Source organism: Rhinolophus hipposideros (assembly GCF_964194185.1).
Source record: "Rhinolophus hipposideros genome assembly, chromosome: 9".
In the NCBI taxonomy this organism is placed as follows: Eukaryota; Metazoa; Chordata; class Mammalia; order Chiroptera; family Rhinolophidae; genus Rhinolophus; species Rhinolophus hipposideros.
The window spans coordinates 25,821,630-25,846,114 of record NC_138055.1 but is presented as its reverse complement, the minus strand read 5'-3'; the positions used below and the strand labels follow the sequence as shown (position 1 = coordinate 25,846,114).

At 34.5% G+C, this 24,485-nt stretch overlaps 1 protein-coding gene across 1 annotated transcript; it reads left to right on the top strand.

Moving 5' to 3' along the window:
- Positions 1-1,750: 1,750 nt before the first annotated feature.
- CLEC1A (C-type lectin domain family 1 member A) lies at positions 1,751-19,339 on the top strand. Its single transcript, XM_081058081.1, has 6 exons — positions 1,751-2,139; positions 11,584-11,682; positions 13,073-13,249; positions 16,657-16,808; positions 17,566-17,684; positions 18,785-19,339. The coding sequence occupies exons 1-6, from the start codon at positions 2,025-2,027 to the stop codon at positions 18,933-18,935; spliced, it is 813 nt and encodes a 270-aa protein (XP_080914207.1). The 5' UTR covers positions 1,751-2,024; the 3' UTR covers positions 18,936-19,339.
- Positions 19,340-24,485: the final 5,146 nt, after the last annotated feature.

Sequence of the window (24,485 nt, the reverse complement as noted above, 5' to 3'; positions counted from 1 at the left end):
TCCCCCGCTCGCCCAATTTGCCCACCTTCAAGCAATCCTCATAGTACGAGTCTCTTAGCTGTTCTGTGTGATGAGCAGGGAGTCCTTTGATGGGTTATAGATGTTCAATTTGTTTTAAGCTTCGGAGGAGAACTCAAAAAGACCGCTTCGCTGCCACCATTCCTATGACGTCACCAAGCACAGCATTTATGTATTCCACCATCTTGACTGCAAATTCCTGCACATTCTTAATCTCCCTTACCCTCCGTATGTTTTCATAACTGTTATCATTGTCTAATAAACTCTACTATTTACTTATTATCTTCCTTGTATATCACCTGCTTTCTTCCTTTGAAAGTAGACTCTAAAGTAGAGAGTTTTGTTTTATGCTAATGTATCCTTGAATAGTGCCTGCAATAAAGTAGGTGTTCAGAAAATACTTTTATCATTGTTGAAAAAGGTGACAGTGGTAAAGCACGAGTAGTTAGTTAGAACTAAAATGTTAGTGTAAGTTCTTTGGTAAAAATTATCAAGGATCTACACGAATCACTGAAGTTTAGAAAATAGTTCTAATTGCTATTTCATTAGAATCATAATTATCAGCACTTCCTAGATGTATTTTTTTCAAGCCCCGGCTATTGTGATTTCTTATATTCCATCTTCTTGTGTCATTCTCATATATGTTTCACTTATCTTTTTCTTCAAATATTTTACTGTCTTCTATTTTATAACAATGTCTAATACATTAATCCAATGCAAATGACCAAATAATTTTTGAGTATGTCCTTTTTACAAAGTATTATGTAACAAAAAAGTCTCTTCAGGTTTGTATCATTTAGAATAACTGATGAAGAATACACAGCTTAAGACACATAATGAATCCGCAATATATACTTTTTAATCCATCCCTCATAGGACCTCGCTGCCCTAACCCAAGCATCTGCCACATTCTTTATATTTCATAGGCTTGATTTAGCCAAACTATTACCCAAAATATAGAAAAGTATTGGTAGGATAATATAATTCTACTGTATTGATTTGGAAGAATTTTTGGACTTTATTTAAAACAATCTTCTCATTTCCTTTTCAATTTAGAAATTTTAGGCACAAATTGTTACCTGGCTTCCTCAAGTCACAGGTAGTTAGTAATAATTCTAAAAGTGTTTACTTCCAGTAAAATGTGTAATTGTTCATGATCATGATGTACCAAACGTGCTATAAAATGTTACATTGAGTCCACATACTGCAAGAAGAAAGATCATTGATTTGACAACCAGAGAGCTTTTTGTAGCTAATTCTGTCACAAACCAACTATGTAACTTTAGAGCAATCTCTTCATCTACTTGGGCTTCAATCTCCCTTTACATAAGAAAGACTAGAATCGATTAGATAGCCTCAAAAGGACTCTTTTGTACTGACCTAACATATCTATGACGTTTTATACTATGCCCTTGGGAAGAAGAAAAGGCTGGTCCTATATCCTCTTCTGTCTTCACAAAAGCACAGAAATTAAACTTAATTTAAGTGACTCAGTAAGTGTATGATGGGTAAGAAAGTAGGATTTAGGTATATATATATATATATATATATATATATATATATATATATATATATATATATATATATATATATATATAATGTCCCTCTGATTGATTATTGCTTTGCAGAGCCTGAAGGAACTTCTGTGTGATTGTATGGTTTTGCCGTCTTTATGCAGTTAAACAGGAAGTACAAGCAGATGAACAAAAGAGATCTGAAAAGCACAACAACCGCTTTAGTAATTGTTCAGACAGAGACTGCCCAAACAGAAAACACATGCTGTTTCCCCTTCGCCTGACCAATTTGGCATCCAGAGTACAAGTTCACAGGAGAGGGGCTGGGCCTCTCCAGGCAGGAACTAGAGTCAGAGGCTTCCCCTGCCACTTGCTGGGAGAAAAGAACATTAGGAATGCCTTTCAGTGGCTGGGTTCCTGAACTGTCTTATAGCCGCCAGGCATCTTGGGGCAATCTAACCAGAGCTCCCCCTAACCCTTGGAGGAATCCTGATGCAGGCCAAATACAGCAGCACGAGGAACATGCTGAATGCTGATGAAGACACCACTATGAGCCTGTATTCTCGAGACTCTACTACAACCCAGCGGCCAGAGCCTAGGCACAAAGGTACTCTGTCTCTGTCTCTTGAAGTCTAAATTGGCCAGATCCTTGATAAATGCATGAGATGAGCTACCTTTCCTAGGAATGTGCAAAATAGAGGAAAAACAGAAAAAATGTTTTCATGATTTGCAATAATGTGTAACTGTTCGCTTTCTACCACTTGTGTGCCACATATGTGAGCCTCTAAAAAATTAAACTCAGTATGTGCACAGATGTTTGTTTTTCTAAGATTCTGTTGCTGGCAAGGTGCTTTACATTTGAGGGTGTGTTGCTTTTACCAAGTGGGTATAGCTTGCAAAGATGTGGTTGCATTTACAATTAAAGCAATGTCCTTTTCCCTTCCCACCACGCCATGAAGGTCACATCCAATGATTTATTAACCATCTGTGATCTGATCTGGAAATTTAGATTTATAGAGGCTACCTTTCTGTTAATTTTGAATTCATGGCTTTAGAGAGAGCTTTCCAAGCAGGAATGTCAATCCTGGCATTTTGTTATAATAATTCTGCATCTTGAAGTTGTGCGGCCTTGGGAAATTCATGTCAACATCAGCTGTTTGGTTTTATCATCTGTAAAATGAGAGGAATTAAAGCAAATGCTTTCTAAGGGCCCTTCAACTCTGAAATTCTGTGATTTGATGATAAAAATGGTGGTCTCAGGTGCAATTAAATCTTATCTCCTTCCCTTTTGTTCTATTGTCTCCCAGAATATTATTGAGACAATTGAATTAAATTATGAAAATATTTAATTTCAGTTACATTTAGCTTCCATCTTATGTTTTTATTTCCAATAATTCATCCTGTGACATAGTAATAAAATATGTATTTTTCAGTCCACAGAAGAGATAACTTACATACATAGAGAAGGATCTTATTTCCTGGGCAACTCAGCCAATCTAAGGCAAAAATGTGACTTGAGTTGTAGTAAAATGACCTCACACTGTAATACAGACAAGACTAGGTTCTAATACCAGGTATGCCACTTACCGTGTGGTATTTGACAAGTTACTTAAGTATTCTGGGGCCTCAGTTTCTTCATTTATAAAATGTTAATGATGATAAACATGTATATAGTGATTATTATTTGCTGGGCATTTTTAAGTACTTTATACGTATTAACTCATGTTAACTTAACAGATGTTAAATAGATGTAACAAAACCTCTCCTATATATAAATAAGATGGCTATGAGTACTAAAGTTGATTAGCTACATAAAGTCCTTCACACATTTCAGTCACAACAAAATGTGAGTTTCTTTTCAATATCCATTCCTTGAGAATTCCTAAAATGTTCTATTTAACATTTCTGTGTCAATCTGCATCAAAGAGATCTATACCAAGTGCCTGTATCTTAATATATTCTTTCTCTTTTAACCATATCCAGGTTTTCTTCACCTCTGTAAATCTGGCACACACTCTTACCCTGTTCTCTTCCATTTCTCTTAATCAAGTAATGTTTAGGTGTCTTCCTTTCCTCTACTAAATCTTTCTATTCACTTTCTTTATTTGAATGATTGGTCACCTGAGACGCATTTATGTGCTTTTTGTTTTTATCTTCTAAACTATCTAGTAAGCTAGAAGGGGATACTGGGGATTTCCAGCTTCATTGGTGTGAAATACAGTGACAATTTTGGTATGTCAGTTTCTGTAGCCACTACATAGGTGTAATAGGATACAGTATATTTTTCTTCAACAAATCCTGTGAAGAGTCACTGTTTAAGGCTGTGGTTTTAAGTGGCTTGTGTATAACTTCATTTTTCACTATTGACTAGAGCCAGAAACTCTCATGAGAATTAGTGATCAGCATAATCAGGAACAGGGTGTAACAAATTCTGCTGAGGTTGGAGGGTGGAGAAGGAGATGGTGTGGAATAAAACACTAACTAAAACATCTGACAACCTTTTTGTAAGAAGTGGAAATTGAAACAGTAGGAGTAGAGGTTACAAAACAGTGTCTTCCAGGCAAACATCTGAAAATAGTTATCTTACCCTGTGTATATAGAATCTTGTTTTCATCTTGTGATAATACAAATATATAGAGGAAGGTCACTATGAAGTTGAATTATTTCTTAGGAAATAGATCTGATATAATTTTGAATGTTAAAAATGACAGAACAAAAATCACTCTGGAAATTTTTTAACAATGCAGAAAATTCAGGTTGAACATAATATTGTGATACAATTACAACTGGAAAATTTTAGAATTAATAAAAATAAGTAATATACATTCATTTATTTTCTAGATTTTCCTTTTTTTTCAAAATATAGTTATGATTATGTTAAAAATGCTAAATGATTTGGAAGATAGAAAGCAAAAATGAAAGGCAATACCCTAAAGCCTTTCCATAAACTTGTGTTTACAGTCATGTTATGCCAGTCTTATTGCAAAGTACTGAGGCTATAATGCCAAACATGATATGATTCCTGTTTATGAGGAAACTTAAAGTCCAACACAATTCTCAAGTCGGTAATCAGTGTGATAAGGCGCAGTGATGAAACCATGTGTACGGTACAATGGAGAGCTCGCTCACTTCTATCTGGTAGGGGTAGAGGAGATCTGGAAAGGTTTGAGAGAGTGATCATTGAGTTGGGTTGACTTTAAGATGTTCCTCATGATATGGAAGCAGAAATGGGAGGGTTTTAGGGACTAGGGACACTACAGGAAGACAGACAAATGAGATAAAACTATGGAGATCTTAAGTAACTTTGTGTTTCAGAGAACTAGAAGCAATATATTACGGCTAAGGTTTAAAGTCGGTGAGGGGAAAGCTTCACAAGGGGTAAGTCTGGGAAACTAAGGAGGACTTACTATGTCACATTTAAGTATTCTGATTCTGTTCAGTAGGTAAAATGAGGTCACTGAAGGATCTAAACAGGAAGTAATATAATCAATTTTGTGCTTTTAGAAGACCATCTAGGCTGCAATGAGGAGGATGGATTGGAGGAGTATGAAACTAGAGAAGCTAATATCCAGATTTTGCACTAGTCTAAACATAGGATTAAAAGAACCTGAACTGAAGTAGTATGGAATGCAGAAGAGGGATCAAATATGAAAGATGTTGAAGAGGTAGAACTTAAAGAATCGGTGATTGGTTATAAATGAGAAGACAAGGAAAGGAGCATTGGTTACCCAGGTTCCTTTCCTTGTCTTCTCATTTGTAATGGTGCTGCCATTAACTGAGATAGAAACTACAAGAGGAATATGAAATAAGATGATGAATTCAGTTTGAGTTTGAGATGCCTGTAAGAAAAGGGACATGCAATTGGAGTTGCCCAAAGACACTTGTATGTACAGCATGTGAATTGGAGGTAGGGATTCTGAGCTACATATTTATATGAGAATTGTCAGCATTTAGGTAGGAATAAAACCTTCTGAGAATGAGAATGAGTGATATCACTGAAGAAGAGAATGAGAAATGAAAAGACAAGCAAAAAAAAAAAAAAAAAAAAAAAAAAGCAAGAATAAGAGTGCCAAGAAGAGAATTTTAGGAAATACAAAATTGAGGGGCAGGATAAGTAAGAGATTGCAATAAGAGCTACTAAGAATGAATGATGGACAGTGGTACAGTGGTAGGAGTGGACCAGGAGAGAAAAGCATCTAGGAAGCCAAGAGACAATAACTTTAAAAGAAATAGATAAAAACAACAGTAGTAGTGAATAGTGAATTTTAAAACTAATAATAAATGTTGTAGAAAGTTCAAGGAATAAGAAGTCTAAAAACAATTTATCATTTTAGCAATAAGAAGGAAAATAGATTATTGGTGATTTTTAATAGCATAGGTTTGAAAGGCACTAATCGTTAAGTAGGAAAATAAATAATTTAAGTTATTTTTCTTTTCTTTTCTCCTTTGAGGACCCTAGCTGTAAAAACAAAAGATGAAGTGTTAAAGCTGAGGTATTATGGGGCTGCATGAGTGTTTAAAAAGTTTTTTTTTAAAGATCTGGCAGAATCTAACTCAATTATAGCTTGAAAAGAATACAGCTAGAACACTTCACACTACTAACATACTGGGGAGAGAGAAAATGAAATAACTGATGAACCAAAATTCCTGCTGAAGATTAGATGTAGTCCTATCAAAATAATATGAAACCAATTTGGATTTAAGGGAAAAAACCTTTAATGATAAATTCAAGTTCCACTTTTCCCTTACTCATATTGATTACAATATTTTCCAATTTTCCCTAGATTTTTAGCTTCATTTATCAACTACAACACAAACCCTTCATTGAAGACTCATGGCATAAATCACATCTAAGTGAGTCAATAATCTTTAATGAATACCTATTAAATATCAAACATTATGGTAGGTGCTGGGGAGACCATATTTTTAAGTGCTTGGAGAAGTGGAAGGAATAAGCTGAATCAATAATTATAAGAAACTATTATGTAGTGCTATGGAATATATGTAGGAGGCCACAGAAGAAAATATCAATGAATAAGTTACTGATTGTGTTTAAGTTACATCATGTGTGTGTTAAATTACATCATGTGTGTGTTTTTTAACAAGATGACATTTGATCTGGTCTGTAAGGCTGAGCCCAATTTTTCCAGGTAGAGCAAGATGGGGCACTGGGTGACATTTCCATTGTGAGGACCACATGTGCAAATACAAAAGCAGAGAGGTAAGGACCTAGCTTGGTGCAGTGTATTAACAGATAAAATTAAGAAAGACAAGGGTTCAGAGGGGAAAGATGAAATGTTAATTTTGGATTGAGATTAGATCAGTAAAATAATTTGGGGATCGTCAGCAGGCAAAATACTATGGTAGATAATGGGGCTGAGGAATGGTTAATCCTCAAAAGGAGTGATGTATGAGGGGGATGTGGGTAGATAAGGCAAAAACATAGGATGGGATCCTATTATGCAGGGCCTTACATCGCATGCTAAGAAGATATTATCCTTAAGGAAGAGATTAAATTTATACTTTAGAAAGTTCACCTTGGTGGCTAGAGTGGAGAATGTATGATATAAGGTGGGTATTACTGTGATATTTCACAATATAGAAGTGAAAATTTGCAAGTGGTAAAACACTGGAGTCTTTCTATAATTCTATATGGAACTGACATATAAGGGCAAATATTAATGTGGGATTTGTTGAAGGGATAGGAGAATGATTTAAAATATTCATCTCTGGAATAAGTGGCTTCAATAACACTTCTGGCTCCATCACTTACTAGTTGTGCAACCCTAAGCAAACTAAGTTAATTCTCCATACTTTAGTTTTCTTACCCAAATAAAGGTTGAAAATGGCATCCTCTTGAATGATTTTTGGGAGATACAAATGAAATACCACAGCATATATATATAACACACTCAGTGAGTTATTATCAGAAGCTAGGTGCCCTTGGGTAAGGTAACTAACCCTTCTAGGACTCAGCTGTTTACCTGTACAATGGGGATTATAATCCTAGTATCTACCTCATTGAGTGTTTGTAAGGATAGATGAGATGATTCTTATAAGGCATTTATCTTAGTAGTTCATGTTAGCAATTGTCATTAATAGTAATGTTATTTTTGAATTATATTTCAGAAATAAAACTTGATTGGGATATAAAATTGACTCATCTAAATTTTAATCAAAAGAAAATATATAATTGAGCTTCTAATTGCTGTAAATTGGAAACTTGATATATTCTGGAAATAATATGTTTGTAGATATATGTTCTTTTGAAATTATAGGAAGCATAACACCCATTTACTTTTAGAGAGAATGAAAACAGCAATTATTTGAAATATATTCATAAGAGAAAGCAAACATGCATTTTCATGAACACTGAAAAATACTCTTAACCCACAGAACCTCGGACACTCCCATGAGGAGGTTTACTGTGTGCCACATGCTAAGATTAAGGAAACAAGAAGATGCTAAAAAGACAACATTTAAAAATTTAAACTATATCCAAGGATCAGATATGGGCTAGTAATATCTCATGATTGAAAAATGTTAAAAGTACAGTGATCTAAAGGAGAAGATATGTATTTTCTGAAATATCAAGTACCTTGCCATCAGAGTAGCCCCTTGTTTCTATGTGAATCCTGGTTCACCGAGAAGTATACAAAGAGTGGAGGTAAGCATGACAGCTTAATCCTGGCTCAGTGTGGCTTTATGCAAATTATTTAAATTCTCTTGGTCTCTTCCAGCTTGTATAATCCTTTCTATGTTGGAGGCATGCTAATATACTACATTTAATAATCTCTGTTTCATTTCTTATAGGCCCAAGAAATGGAAGTGTATAAAATTTTCTCTCTATGATGCTGATGAAGAGAAACTGATTTAATATGACAACTCTCTTCATCCACAAAGTTTTTTATAACTACAAAGGAATTTGTACTCAAAACTTGATCTTAACGCTGCAGCCTTTTATAGTAAGAGGATACAGGAAAGGGCTGTGTTTTTTTTCTTTCTCTCTATATATATCTTATTATTCCTAGGGATGTTTATATCATTCTTTGGCCTATCCACACCTTCGTCTAAACATGCCTCAGGAGACAGCATGAGAGTTTTCTTCCAAGAAATAAAGACACAATAAAGCCAAACCAAACTGAAACACCTCCCAAGCAGCTTATTTTTCTTATTTTAGTGTGAGAGTCTTCCCTAGAGAGAGACTTCATTATAATCAGGGGCACTTGGAATAAAACTCAGGAACATTAAACCCACAGTTAGAAAAAAAAAAATACCTAGAGAGGGAAAACAGCATCAAAGAAAAATAAAAGTGAAACTTTCAATCATGGAAACCTGGTTTCCTAAGAAATGACCATACCTGGTATAGAAACTCTGTAGAGTTGTGCTTCTCTGGGTCTTTAGATAAAATAGGAAGAGACTGTAAATATTGAGGGAGAAAAGGAGAAGGAGGAAAGAAGGGAGAGAGAGAGAGAGAGAGAGATCAAAGCAGAAAAATTTCCAAATGATCAAGGAAACATAATTAATTCCTTAGAAGGGAATTTTTACATTCTTCTGTTTCCTTAACAGAAGATGTACTACACTTCTTTCTTATTCTGTCCTAGAAGCAGTCTTAGAAAGGATAATGTATTTATTCTTTACATAGATATAATTGTTATTAAATAACATCCTAATTCCTAAAGTCCATGCCCACACTTCACAGTAAGGATTTAAGTTCACTCTTTGATCCTTTGGAAAGAAAATCAACACTTTCATTTATATTTATATTATAAGAGGAAAAGCAGATTTCTTAAGGAATGAATAATTAGGTTGATTTCATAGTTCTTCTCCTTTACCTTCTTATTACTTCTAGTTTTGGCCAAAGAAATAATCATAACAGCGTTTTAAAAAATGATTGCTTTTACATTTGTATCAATATAAATGCACCTGAGCAAGGGTAGACAGGTATATCAGAGAGATATCTATATATAATAGACACATACATTCATTCATTCAACATTAATTGAGCTTTTTTTCAACTGATGTTAATTGAGCTTTTTTTCAACTGATGTCTGTTTAGCATGTAGAACTGATGTTCTACATGCTAAACCGACATGCTAAACCGACAATGATTTTTTTCTAAGAAGGAGCTTACTTTCTCCTGGGGTAAGACAGATATAAACCAAAAGGAATGAGCTATATAATTATTTGATGGTAATAAGAGATATGGTGAGAAAGCCCCCATGATAGTTGGTGCACTTTTACCTCTGAAATCTAGACACATCCACATGCTTAATGTTCTTTGGTTAAACAGAACTTTAAAAAGGCTTTGGATTTTGGAGAGGTTTAGACTCTTGCTCTTTTATGCTCTTTTGATCTGAGATATCCTTAAGGTCAATGCTTTGAGAAATCAGCAATGTTTCAGGAAAATTTAAAACAAACCACACGGGACAGTTAATAAAAAGAAGTAGTGGAGAAAGCAAAACTCTCTGGGATCTGTGCATGATTCAGAATCTCACATGTCAGTGTATAGAAGCCAGTATGGCTGGGAGATGAATTTAGCTGCCTCCAATCTGCTGATAAAAAATATTGCTGAAAAGTCAATAGATTTTTAAAAGTCAACCTATAAGGTTTAACTTTCGATAATCTTCTGTGCCTTTGTAAAAATTACATAGTTTAGGTAATTTTAATTTTTCATAATTTCATTCTTCATTCATTTACTCATTCAAATATGTATTCAGCCCTTACGTGCCAGGCACTACTTCTAGTACTGGAAATACACTGGTAAACAAGATAGACAAGACCACTGTTTTGATAGAATGTACTCAAAAACAAAGAAAAACCATGAAAATAATACTTAATGATCTTATTTTAAAAAAACATACACAATGGGGTGATATGCTACAGATGGGCACATGGACCCCTCCCAGGGCTCCAGGATTTTTACTTATTTTCCCTATTAGACTGTAAGTTCCAAAGGATAGTAATGTTATTTCCTATTTCTATATTATCTTTACCACTTACCATTCCCTATTTGGAAATAATATTTAACATAAGTCTCTGTGCCTAAAATATATTATGTAGAGGGCTTTTCTAAAGAGGAAGTGAGCTTATGTTTCTTTGCTCTTTCTGTTTTGGAACCTGACTTGAATTCCCAAGGAAGTAAAACCGCACAGGTCAAGAGGAGATCAGTTTGTTTGAGGGTTTCTCTCCCTTTGTTTCATTTTAATCACAGTCTTAGATGCTATGGCCACCTGCTTGGGGGAGAGGGGTCTTCCTTGTCAGATATCTCAGGTCATTCAGATTGATAGCTGACCTCACTAAGTGATGGGTTTACTTTCCACTGAGTGGAGCCCCTAAAATTACCACAAGACAAACGTGTGGGGGTGTGGGCAAGGGATGCTACCTACAGTTTTTTAATTGGCTCAAAATTGAGATAGATTAGATCCATCCTTGAGAAGACAATGATCGTATTTCTCTATAATCTGTTTTTGGAGAGGTATGAAACAAATGAATGAACAAACAAAATCCTTACAAAAAAGGGACTTTCAACAAAGACATCCCAAAAAGACACAGTAAAATGATTCTTTCTCATTACTGATACGAAATTTGCTTTTTAGAGGAAGGTATATGGAACTTTGGGGTGGGGTGGCATTTTGCAAAAATAACAAAATTTAATTTTGTTTCTTCTCTGATGATGTTAAAAGTTGTTCTTGAGGCATTTTCATGAGAGTCTTTCATAACTCAAATTTTGTCAAAAATAAGGTTATACAAACAATCATATAAAGCTAATGAATGGTAATGTATAACTTGATTCAGTGGAAACTAGGACCCGGTGGGTGTGGGGGATAGAAATTGGTGGGGCTTGTGAAAGAATCTAGCCATGATGACTGAGGCTTGGCACCGAGCCTTATGACAACGTTTCTGAGGACAGAAGGAATGTTATCTAGCCCCCGATTACTGTTGTCCTGCAGAATATGTTCTTTCCCAGAATTGACTCCTCTCGCTTGCTGCTGATACAGATCCAAGAGGAAGAAAGAGTGAAACCCTGCCTTTTCTTTTGTTCCTGCAGAGCACCGGCCTCCCTCTTTAGCTTGGCGTCCCGTGGCCCTGACCCTCCTCACTTTGTGCCTGGTGCTGCTGATGGGCCTGGCAGCGCTGGGGCTTGTGTGTAAGTCTGCGCTCTGACTTGGGGGAGAAACCTGGTTCCAAGGTTTGTCCAGGATGAGAGATACTTGTTACGGATTTTTTTTTTTAATTTAATTCTGGAGCCTGTGGATAATTCAATGTATCTTATTCTAAAGTACCTATGTATATGATGAATAGAGGAAGAAGCATTAAAATAGAGTAATCATTTGTCAGCCAGACTCATGTTCTGTTTGAGATAAGAAAGTTTTTGTCTGTTTGTTTATATGCGAATATTTAAAATCAACAGTTTTGAATGAATGGATGCTTCAGCCCTCTTCCATTCCTCAAAAGAGTAGAGGCAGTGTTTTTTTTATTTTTAGTATGTCTAGCTCAGTGGGCTTAATGCAGAGGGAAGAGATTTTATTTATATTCCATCTGCAAAATATAAGAACAGATCAGGTCCTTAATCCCTATAATATTTTTTTCAAAAAGTTCAAGAAGTTATAAAATTATTTTGAATACACGTGTGAAAATCAAACAAGGAAAAATGCAGGTGTAAAAAGTCTTTAAATTTCAAACTAATAAGGACAAGTTGAAAAATGTAAAAAAAAAAGAAGTGGGTAAATTTGCTTCATCAGATCCACACCCTACAACGGTTTCCTTAACAGTTGAAGAAAGTGGTTCAAGGTAAAAGTTTACATCGAAAAGCACATTTTAATATCAAAAATTTGGTTCTTATAGAAAATTTTAGAACTTTTGTTTATAATTTTCAAATTAAAAAAATTGTATTTCTTGGTGTTTCTATCCTAACCCCCAAAATTTTACTTCATTTTGATATAACTATTGTTTGAAAACACTATTCTCTGTAAGGATATGAAGCAGCTTTCATGATTCATGAAACATTTCTCTACTTAGACTTTGAAACCTAGAGTTTAAACCTAAATGTTGGATTTTTCTAGCCAGATAATATTAAAGAAGTTAATTATTCTCATTGAGCCCAATTGCAAATCTATAAAAATATAGAAATGATAACATAACTATTTTAATGACTGAATGAGATAATGTATGGTACATTGTCAATACTCAATATAACATTCAAAGGATACATGGATTTGTGGTTTCACATTGAGTAATGGTTTGAGAATATACACAAAAATATTTATTGGGCAGTAAATATGGTTAATAAATTTATTCCTGAAGTTAGAAATTATTATTATGATTCCACATTTCAGATCAAAAAACAAATTAGAGAAATAAATTTACCTAGGTAATACAATTTATTATGGACTACAGTCCCAACTTGAATATAGTTGATATGAGATCTCAGGTCCTGAGATCATAAACAATACACTATTTTGTGTTCACTATATGTAGAAAATAGAAATAGAAATGAAGAAATAAGCAGTCCATTCTGACTTAGTAACTTGGGTTAGTTTTTCAGTACTACCAGCTCTCCAATACTCAGCAAGACAGTATTTCTGAAAAGGAAGAAAGATTGGGAAATCTCTCCCGACAGCTGCAATCTCTCCAAACTCAGAACAGGAAGCTTGCAGAAACTCTGCAGCGTGTGGCTGAAAAACTCTGTCGTGAGCTCTATAACAAAACTGGAGGTAAGTGAGTTCTGATCACTATCCTCCCCTCTGCCCTTAGGATATCTGTCAACATGGGGCTGACTTTGCCATCAGTGTACCTGGGAACCACTGTATTACGTAACTAACTGGTTGTATTATTTAACTAGTTGTCTGGCACTCTTAATATTGACTTTGAGCATCCAGGGCATCTTCGGTCATTGAGATCATTTAGTTCAAATACATCTGTGTTACAATATATGAAAGAATTCTTCAAATTCGGACATTTTAAACAATAATAACAATTAACTTCAAATAACCAAAATAACACTACAAGTAAATAAAATACAGGGTTATTCCTCAATTTACTTTGGCACCTGGAGACCTAACAGTAGTATGCCTTTGATAATGCCTTTACAAATCCTTCCCCATTAAGTTAATGAACTCATCACTATAGTTCTCAAATTTTAAGAATCATGCACGTTAAAAATGCTGATAAATTGAATTAAATTACAGTTATTTTAATTTGGTATGACTTGTCTGGGTACCGAAGATTGGCATTTTAATAAGAACTGCCTACGATGACAATGCCAGTGGCAGATGAAGCATGCTCTGATACACATTGTTGAACAAGACTGGAAGCATCACCTCATTCCTGTCTTTTTCTCTTCTCTTTTTACGTTTCATAATGTCCAGCTCTATACAAGTCAGCCTTCCCTTCTGTTCTCCTCAGGCATTCATTGGAAGCAACATATATTCCAAGTCTCCACTTTTTATTTTTCTTTCAAGGGCTCTGAATTAGAAGGAAGTCTCTTCATCTTCCATAAACGTACCACTTCCCACATTAACCAGAGAGCCTGACTACAGTTACCCAGTAAATAATATCAATAGGCTCACTTCCACTGCCCTAAGTGATTCTTTCCCACGTGACTAATGATCTCACTGGTCACAATTTTCTTTCTTGTCTTTTTTCTTTTTTAACTTTATTGAGAAATAATTGACAAATATAATGGTATACATTTAAAGGGTACAATGCGGTGCTTTGATATACACATACATTATACAGTGATTATCAAGATCAAGGTAATTAACACATCTACCACCTCATGTACTTCCCCCCCTTCTTCTTATGTTTCTGATAACAATAGCCCAGTGCACATTATTTTATTTGTTGGATGCCACATCATCAGAAGGTAATCCAAATTTCTGTGACATGAATGGTCTCTGGAATTTACATATAGCTGCCCAAAAACAAATTAAAAAGCTACACAAATAAACTACATTCAGTTTAAATATAAAATCTACATGCAAGCGTGTTAATGATGTTCTTTATTCTCATGAAAATGTTCATATAATTTTGGTTTGATGTTAGTTTATTTTGTTCCTCTTGATTTCTTACTTTCCTCTTTTCCATTATCCATCCATTTATCCATCCACTCAATTAGTATTCATTGAGCACCTACTGAGACATACAATACAAAACACAAAGATTTCTTTCCTCATGAACCTCTTACACTATTGGAGGTAGTTGTAATAAACGGACTTAAAAACATAAAATAAGATGACCAGCTTGTCTAAGTTTGTGCAAAACTTTTCCAGTTTTAGAACTGAAAGTCCTGAATTCTGGGAAACCCTAGATTCCAGGCATACAAGAATGGTTGGTCAACCTGAACATCATCATATATGAGAAGGTAATTAATCGTATAGGAAATAAAGTAGACAAGGTAAGGTGGATTAGGGATTCACAGATGGTAGGTTGCAAATTTTAATAGAGATACCATAAATTCCTAATTAAGATGATGATATAGGAGCAAAGATTTGAAGAGTTGAGGAACTTAGCCATGTGCATATAGGCATATAGGTAGAATATGTGCATATAGGTAGAATAAGCCTCATGGGGGAGGAGTGTAAGAGCCCTAAAATGTGAATATATCTGCATATTCAAGAAATAATAAGGACCCTGTGTACCTGGAGCAGAGCAAGGGAGTATTTATGGTGTTAGGAAACATTGTAAGGATTTAGTTAGCTTGTATTTTCAGTCAAGTGAGCATTCATGACAGGATCTTAGGCGGAGGAACTACTCATCTGACGTGAATTTTTAAAGGTTAACCCTGCAAATACGTTGGAAATAGACTGGAATAGGGAAGGATAGAAACAAATAAATTACATAACAGACAGCTATTGAAGTATTCCAGTAGAGATGATGGTGCCTCAAACTTCCTAGTTTGAGGAATGATGTTATCAGTGGAGATGAATGCATGATGAAATGAAATGGAATGTGAGAGAAATAAAGGAGTCAAAGATATCTTCAGAGTTTTTGGACAAAGCAACTAGAAGCATAATAATGTGACCAAGTGAAATGGGAAAGAATTCTGTGGTTATAAAGGGAAGGTTAGAAACCAGGAATGCTATTTTGGGCATGTTGAATTTGAAATATAATTAAGTATCAAAGTGGAGGTAGGAATAGTCAGTGTGGTATATAAGAAATAAGGTCTGGGATAGAGATATAAACTGACTTACAAAGAAATTTCCTAACTTATTTATTTAAAACTTTGTTTTATCTTATGAAATATTTCAACTATACAGAAAACTGCAAACAATAATGTAGTATCCACTTGTGTACTGACCATTCAGTTTAACACATCAACATTTTGACACTGGATTTTTAAAATAAACACATATTTATGGAATTATTGAGTTCCTATCCCACCATTTACCCACAATGGACTAGGTTATAGGCCCCAACCCTCAAAGGCGCAAGCCCATGTTCCCATATAGGTGTTAAAACCATGGCTCTCAGGGCCTAGTTCCTATATTTACAGCCACTACTCACATAGTTCATCTCACTGTTGACCTATGCTCTTACTTCTCTAAGTTCGATGCCCATCTTAATCTCTGATACATGGAGATTTACCATTCTAATTCATACTTGGCTTAGTAGTTATGTAAGTTTTTCTAAAATTGTATTTACTTGTGTTTAGAATGAGCAGTCCATATCCTATTTGTATATGCTGCATTTAAAAAAATCATTTTACTCTTATATAAGAGGATTTTGAGGAAGAAAATTATAGAACTTCAAATGTTTCTTAAGTACAATACATATTGAGTTTCTGAACATATGAAAAGTTCTTTATGAAATTGAATATCCTCTCTGTATGCTGAACTGCATAGGGAAAAGCACAAGGAAGTTCCAGTCACTCATTGCTACATTCCATATCCATGAAAGCAGGTAACGTCTGTTTTAATTTCCACTGTATGCTCAGTACCAATTACAATTCAAAGCATATAATGGGTGCTAGGTAAACATTTGTAGTTATTGCCTGGGCAATGAAATAGCTAAGAGAAAGGGAATCCATTCTTTCTTGGGTCATCAAATACTATAATTTCAGGAGTGGAAAACCAGCAAATCTGGATAAAAAATAACTTATTACAATTGGTTTCTTTCCAAGAGCACAGATGTAGCCCTTGCCCAGAAAAATGGAAGTGGCATGGGGACAAATGCTACCAGTTCTATAAAGAGAGCAGGAATTGGCAAGGCTGTGAATATTTCTGCATTGCTGAGCACTCCACCATGCTGAAGATAAACACACAAGAAGTGTTGGTAAGGTCCTGAGATTTTGTCAGTGTTTGAAGTATTCTCAAAAACAGGTCTTTAAAAAAGTTATATAAGAAAAATCTAAGGAGTCAGTGTCCACAGACTCTCCCACTTTTTGCACTCAGGGACACACACACGTACACACACGAAGATTTTTTTTCTTTCTTCCCTTCCTTGTCTGAGACATAAATCGTCCTTCCAAATTCTTCTTTTACCTCTTTTTGCATCAGTGTATTCATTTTTCCCCCTCCTTCCTGATCAGTCCTTTTCTCATGTATTTATAAAGGTTACTTCCCCATTCTTGCACTTTTCCTTCCATACTCTTCTATTTCTCAGAATCACTCCACATCTTTTTGTAAATCTTTCTCCTGTGTTTTTTTTATATCAATCTTAGTATTTACCCTGTAAATACTTGTGACTTGAAAATAATGGATCATTTATAAACCTTGGGTGATGTGATTTTTGATTTCAGATTATCAGTATACATTCCAGGCTTATTAAAACAAAATACATTTTTTAACTTTGACGCATTTACTGATTTCAGCACAAATACTTTCCTCTTAAGTGAACTGTTATCTATGTGAGGCAGGACTCATGCTATTCTCTTATGAAAAGTGTTGGCTGGCCCTACACATCTGTGTGTGTGCGTGCGTGTGCATATATATATATATATATATATATATATATATATATATATGCACACGCACGCACACACACACACACACATTTCTAAAGCTAAGATTTTCTTGTGTGTCTTTCACAGGAGTTTGCCATGTCTCAGAGCTACACTGAGTTTTTCTACTCGTATTGGACAGGGCTATCCCGCAATGGCAGTGGCAAGGCCTGGCTCTGGTTGGATGGAACCCCTTACACCTCTGAACTGTAAGCCTTCAAAATATTTTGTTGGAAAAGCATTTAATAGAGCCATGTTGTTGAGTGACAGAGTTCAACAATTTCTTTCAATAAATTGTAATGGAACATCTGCTTTGTATCGGATACTACGTTTGTAAGAAGAATATCCACCAATGTATAAAGCATAGTGCTTGCTCTTAAATGGTTTATAAAGTAGAGAGGGAGACAGATACACAATATTAATAAGATAATAGAGAAAGTTCTTTGTCTGGTTGCTTTTAGAATTTTTTTTTATTTTAGAGCCTGAAGTTTCTTGGAGCATTAAAATTGTCTGGGATTCCCTAAAGGGGGGGAGGGGAAGGAAGAGGAGGGGAAGGGAGAGGAAAGAAGAGGAGAAATCTTTGTTGAATGAGTAATCTCAAGTCCAGTTTGAATGGTGACTTGCCTAAAGTCACAAAACTTCACCACTTGTCAATACCCAGAGATAGTATAAGATGTCAGATTTCTTGCCTTTCTCAGATGTGCATTGTAATGGAGAGCACATCTTTGAAAATACAGTCTCTGAGAATAGATTTACTGATGACATAAAGAGTAATATTATAAAAAATTAGTTTTACCTATGTGAGCATTTAGATAGGAGTGTACATAATATCCTTTGAAATAAATAAATGTAATATATAACTGAAAGCCATATTTGAACAGACACCTTTCTTCTTTATATACTATATCGGACTTATTTTCCCAGGAAATAGAACATATTCAATGTAATCATTTTTATTTCATAGTTAAATAAACTGAACAGATAATTTTTAAGTAAACTGAAGGTAGATAATTTTTCAGATGGCAATAAAATTATATGTTAAGTTTTGATTATAATGTGTAACATAATATTAGATAGAAACAGTTTTTGTTGTTTTGGGTGACCTGATGTTTCTAAGAATAACTTTGGAAATTGAGGGGCCAAAAAATAAAAAAGGACTTGGTGACCCCATCTTTCCAGCAAACTCATTCTGGGCATCTATTCTATAATTTTATACAGCTAGGAATACTTCCTATGTACTTTCTTGGATACTTAATATTTAATTTTAGAAACAAACTGTGATTAAATTAACATTTTTTTCTTTTTTAAGATTTGAGATAATTATAGATTTCACCAGCCTAAGAAGCAGAGACTGTGTGACCATCCTCAATGGAAAGGCTTTCTCAAAAGACTGCAAAGAGTTAAGGCGGTGTGCATGTGAAAAAATGGCGGCCACAGTCAAGCTAGAGAGACTCCATTAGCTTCTTTGAATGATTACCTGACGGTGATTGACACGCCAGCTGCAACTACAATTTCGAGCTCCCTTCAGAGAAACTTAAGATCAGAACAAAAGTTGCACTTGTAATAGTTTGGTTCCAGTTCCTATTTTTTTCAATTTGATCCATGTTTATACAATTGAACAAAAAGTCTGAGCCAAGTAACGTCAAAGCAAGGGATACTGAAACATTGGGAAACAGAAAAAATAAAATAAAGGCAATCCCTCCGACTAGCACAAGAAGGATTTTCATATTTCCTGCTCAGGATCATCAGTACTTCTGAACTTGGGTTCATGCACATATTTACTAGTCACAGAGAAATCTTATTTATGTATCACCAACTAGCCCTAGAAACCCATAAAGTTATAATCCGATACCTTCTTGACTTTGAAATAACTTTCTAGTGCTTTTCCTTCTCAGCATCTAATATCATCTCCCTGTTTTCTTGTCTACCTTAATATTTGGAGAAGTGAGAAACTTAAACCAAAGAAATAAGTGTATGTAACACCCTTTGCTCCAATAGTCAAATAGTCCATGAGAAATTAGCAATCGTTCCTTATACTGTGCTACCAAATACACAACTGATTCTTTTTGTTTTCTTTATATATATATATATATATATATATATATATATATATATATATATATATATATTATTTTTTCTTTTTTTTTCCCCTTCTCAATCTCAATAAAGCACCCATCTGCTATGTCTATAACCTGCTTTCCACTAGGCTAGTTCTCTTTATTAGTATCTTAACTTCTTGCAGATATATCTCCTTATGTCCATTTAAGATTCCAATTATCGTCTCCTTTCCCTAAGAATTTCTCCTAGGAAAGAAATATTCTCAACTCAATTCTATATCAGAATTACTGTTCCTGATGCTCCATTTAGAGAGAATGAAGACTAGAAAAAAAGTCAGTCTGTGTGTGCGCATCTGGGATAGTTTTGTTTCAGTTCCTATTTTCTTCCATTCAATCTATATTTATACCTTACAGGTACTAAATATTTAATAATAATAAATGTAGACAATGTGAACTGTGTGTCATTTTAGAATGGATTTGTGATTTTGGGGAAAATTCCATGTGGAAATGCTTTTCAAAATATGATAGCAGTTGGTATTTTGGTTGTTTGCCCCTTACTGAGCATTATAATGGATCATTTGTAGGGACTCTATAAGGGTACTGATTTTTGATTATTTGAGGAAAATAAGAAGTCTTTGAAATGCATTTTGTCCTCAAGAGGATGGTTTTAACACTTTCCTAAAATGAAATCTTTTGATTCAAGTTTATGTCATCAACACATGGCTAAAGATGAGTAAATTCAAATTGCAGTAGGACACGTTATCCACTAAGGTCACAAAAGTGAGAGACTGACATCCATATCCATAGTTGGTTTCTTGTGTAGGTGTCCCTTTCTCAGGGTGACAATATTCACAACCAAAACAGGGGTCATTGCAAATAACACCATCACAGACAATGACTTTATTGGTTTCTAGATGAGTCAATTTTAGGATAATTTATTACAAATCTTTAGTTTTCAACAGTGAGAACTGGGGTGCTTAAGTTTTATTTTCAGTAAACATCCATTTCATGGTGACATGACATTAAGTTAGCAAACAAATGATAAAGAGACACTTTTGTGTTCATTTTCATAAGACTGTGTCATTTATCAATCACTAGTTGTATATTTCTTCCTTAAGAATTTTCTTTTCAATATTCTGTTGATTAGCTAGGATTTTTTTGTGTTGAGCAAATTTTGTATTGATTTATTTTATTGTACAAAGAGAACTGCACTATGATCCTAAAATGAAAGTTGTAGATCCTCTATTTTCATTTATTATTGTAAAAATCACTTCACTTCCAGAAGCTTATTCCATTAAGTAGAAAGTAGAAATATTTATAATTTCCTCACAGTGTAACTGTTGGCTGAAATGAGCTATATGTGAAATTTGTTTTATACTCTGAATTGTAATATCAAATTTAAAGAATATTAAAATATGTTTAAAAGGGGAGAAAGGATTTATTGATTATTTTTAAAAATAGAGGAGCACAAATGAGCATAAACAACCTTCTTTGGAGACATGTATTTATGAACAAATTGTAGAGAGTCACCAACGTTGAAGAGCTGTGGATATTACTAAATGTTTTCTATGGTGGGTAGAGATATTTAATGCACACAGTTAATGTAATAAGCACATACCTATAAATGTGGATTAGGCTTTTAGTTAAGCAATAAAGTGTTATTTAAGCATCACTACTACAGAAAGAAAGTATGATTAATATGAGAAAGTCAAATGACTTTGTGGACTAACTTGTAAAGTGAAGACAATGCACACAAGTTTTGACCCCTGGAATCCTACGTAACTATAGTCTAATGAAGGGTTGGATGACAAGTGTGTTTTTAAATGACATTGCTTTAAAAAGTCTAGGTGCCTGGAGACTGGGTGTTGAATAGTATTCTTTCTTCAAATCTGCCACCTAAGGGAAAATGTCACTTTAGATGGTGAGGAAGGAAAAAAAAAATCGCATTTATTTAACATTTTTTGCTATTCTTGAGCTTGTTTCTCCCCATCTTTGCCCTCAATAATCCTCTCATCTGTATACAGGACCCACAATACTGCCAATAATATGAGCAAACATTTCAAAAGAACAGCAAAAGAATACAGCACAATATTCTCTCCACAAACTAAAAAAGAAAAAAAAAATAAGACTAGAAAATAATAATAACATGAATTTGAAAATATGATTTGCTGAGAACAATTTTCCATTGAGATTCAGAGAAGGCAGCACCCCATGAATTGGTTTTTCAGTAAGAGAAGACCTTTTCTCTTCTGGGCTGTTGTATGTTTAGGTTATTCTGAAGAAATTGCAGGAAAAGTCAAATGAGGAACGTGGCCTTTACTGGTAGATCTGAGTTCCCCAGGGTACACAATGAGCTATTTCTTTTCCTGAGGATATTGAACCAGATCTTAAAACTTATCAACAGGAAACAGGTCATGAGCCCTGTAACAGCAGGAAGTATGAGAAATGCAATGGAAGCTTTTACTTTGGGGATATAAACAGATTATGAAATAGGTAGAAAAGACTAATAAGTTACCTCAGGATTGGACTTAATATCTGGAAGTCAAATACTTTGTCACTTTTAAAGAATACAAAAAGCAGCACAATCTGATTTAAAGTGTACATAACTTTTTAACAAGTTTCATTGTATGAATAGATTTTTTAGAATCTAATAGTACTATAATTCTATAAATCTTACTTGTCTAATAATGTTCTTTTTACACACTTAATGTACTTTAACCATACAGCATAACAAAGCCTCTTTATATCTGTAGGACACAGTTTTATGTTTCCTTTTCACTTTTTTAAAGCTAACTTGGAATTCGATGAGGTGAATCAAGATACCCAATTCGTTATTGGTGGGACTAGGAAACAAAACTGTTTATCTCAGTGCTAAGGCCCAGTCTCTTCCCACTGCTTTGAAAAAGGCCTTGATATTCTGGACCAAAAGCAACCTGCAGGAAAAAAATCTTCTACTCATAATATTGCCACTGTTGGAATTTGTAGGTGCTTATGCAGGCTGCACTGGAGATAAAATTCTGACTTGTACACATAGCATCACATACTGGTGGGGTGACATCAGCTGAAGGATGTTTACCATTTGCTTCTTTGTACTTTTTCTAAAAAGAGTTATTAAATGCTTCCTATCCTCTCTCTAAACATAGCTCCATGACAATACTTTGGAGAATTTTGAAGATAAACCGTCTTTACTATTAAAATTTGCTATTGTTTCCCTTTTATTCCAGGTTATTATATTCAGTTGCCAGCTGCCAGCTGTGAAAACCAAACACAAGAGACAACTTATGCTGTTTTGCTCTTCTCCTTTTCTACTTTTTTCAAAGAACTAGAGAAAATCCCCTTTTGTTGAAATCCTCACCATTTCAACTCTAGGTCAAGAGTAAACAAACAAACAAAAAACCCCACAAAATCCTTCAGAGGTCACCTATTACGATAGACTTCATTTAAATGAATTTAGATTTTCACTGTTTGACTGAATTAGATTTTATTTTACTTTATTTAATTAAGTAGTGTCTTTATTATAAAGAAAGATGAGAATCTAGGGTTGCTCAACTAATCCTTGTGAAAAGTGAAAGATTAAATAAAATTGTTTAAAAAGATTAAATTAAATAAAATTGATATTGGCAAATATTTGATGAGAATCTACTGTGCAGCAAGTTGTTCTAGGGATTGTGAGAGAAGAGTAATGTAATAATAATTAGTGAATTTTTGCTCCCTATATATCACAAGATACTTTCATATTCACTGTCTCTTGGGAACAAGCTAATTCACATTCAGGGAGCCTGCAGACCCTAGGACACAGATTGTCTATAAATTTATTTGAAGAGATTCATTCACTTTAAAACAGATATTCTATCCAGTCAGTTGCTGACATTTTACATATAAATTTTATCTTCTCATTATTCCTATAACATGAGGAGGAAAGGGGGTCATTTTTATCTGCAATACACACATAAGGTTGATGCCTAAAGATGACTGGTGATTTACTCCAGACAAGAATAGCAAACACTGATACACTGTCAAATTCTATGCAAGGTATATTTTCAGCAATTTACACGTATTAATGATTAAAGCAAGGGTGTCCAAACTGCGGCCCGCAATCCATTTTTAATTGGCTGCAGCAAATTCCAAAAATATATTTAGTTTACTTAAATAAACCAGGTGAGGCAATACATACTTCACCTCGAGTGAGTGGCCCGGCTGTTTGTGTGTTTTACCGCATATGGCCCTTGGTAAAAAACGTTGAAGAAAGTTTGGACACCCCTGGATTAAAGCCTCAAAGATATTTTGAAATCAGTCCTGTTATTATTTTACAATGAAAAAATTGAGGCACAGATAGATGCAGTTAAAAGTGCTGAAGTGCTAACCTTGAGAGTCTGGATTGTGAGTCATTTGATTTAGTAGTGGTGGGGATGGTCAGTGACAGCGGGAAGGAAGCTTACAGCTGTCCTTCACTGGAGATATGCTGGTAGTAGCAGCCTAACTATTCCTTCCACTTTTGTGGAGTTATGGTATTCATCTCTCTGGTAGAATTGTGCAGTCCTAAAAAAGGTTACTTTCTTCTAGAGAGCAGAAAGCAGCTTGTCTTCCTTCTAATTTGAAAATCCATATCCTTGTCCTCCCATCCTACTAGTCAGATAACTTAATGTCTGGAAGACTAGCAAATATGTACAAAGATCTGGCAGACAGTGAGTTTGAAGGCCACATTTTATTTTATTTATTTATGAAAATATCAGTTAGCTAAAACTGTATAATCTCCCCAGTGATTTATAGATTTCTGTGTAGAGTTTACAGTCTCTACAGACTAAAAAAATAAAATTAAAAAAATGACATATGGAAATGATTTTTCTTTAATTTGTCCTCAGACCTTCAGGGTTTTGTCTTCTATAACTCTAAGTCAATTTTATTCTTGGCAATTTGAACAATGTCAAATGGACATCTGGAAAGTATTGAAGA

Bases quoted from the DNA above. Each gene is read 5' to 3' on its own strand.
- CLEC1A (XM_081058081.1), top strand. From the start codon at position 2,025: ATGCAGGCCAAATACAGCAGCACGAGGAACATGCTGAATGCTGATGAA. The intron at 2,140-11,583 runs GTACTCTGTCTC...TTGTTCCTGCAG, and splicing joins GCCAGAGCCTAGGCACAAAG to AGCACCGGCCTCCCTCTTTA. The intron at 17,685-18,784 runs GTAAGCCTTCAA...TTCTTTTTTAAG, and splicing joins ACCCCTTACACCTCTGAACT to ATTTGAGATAATTATAGATT.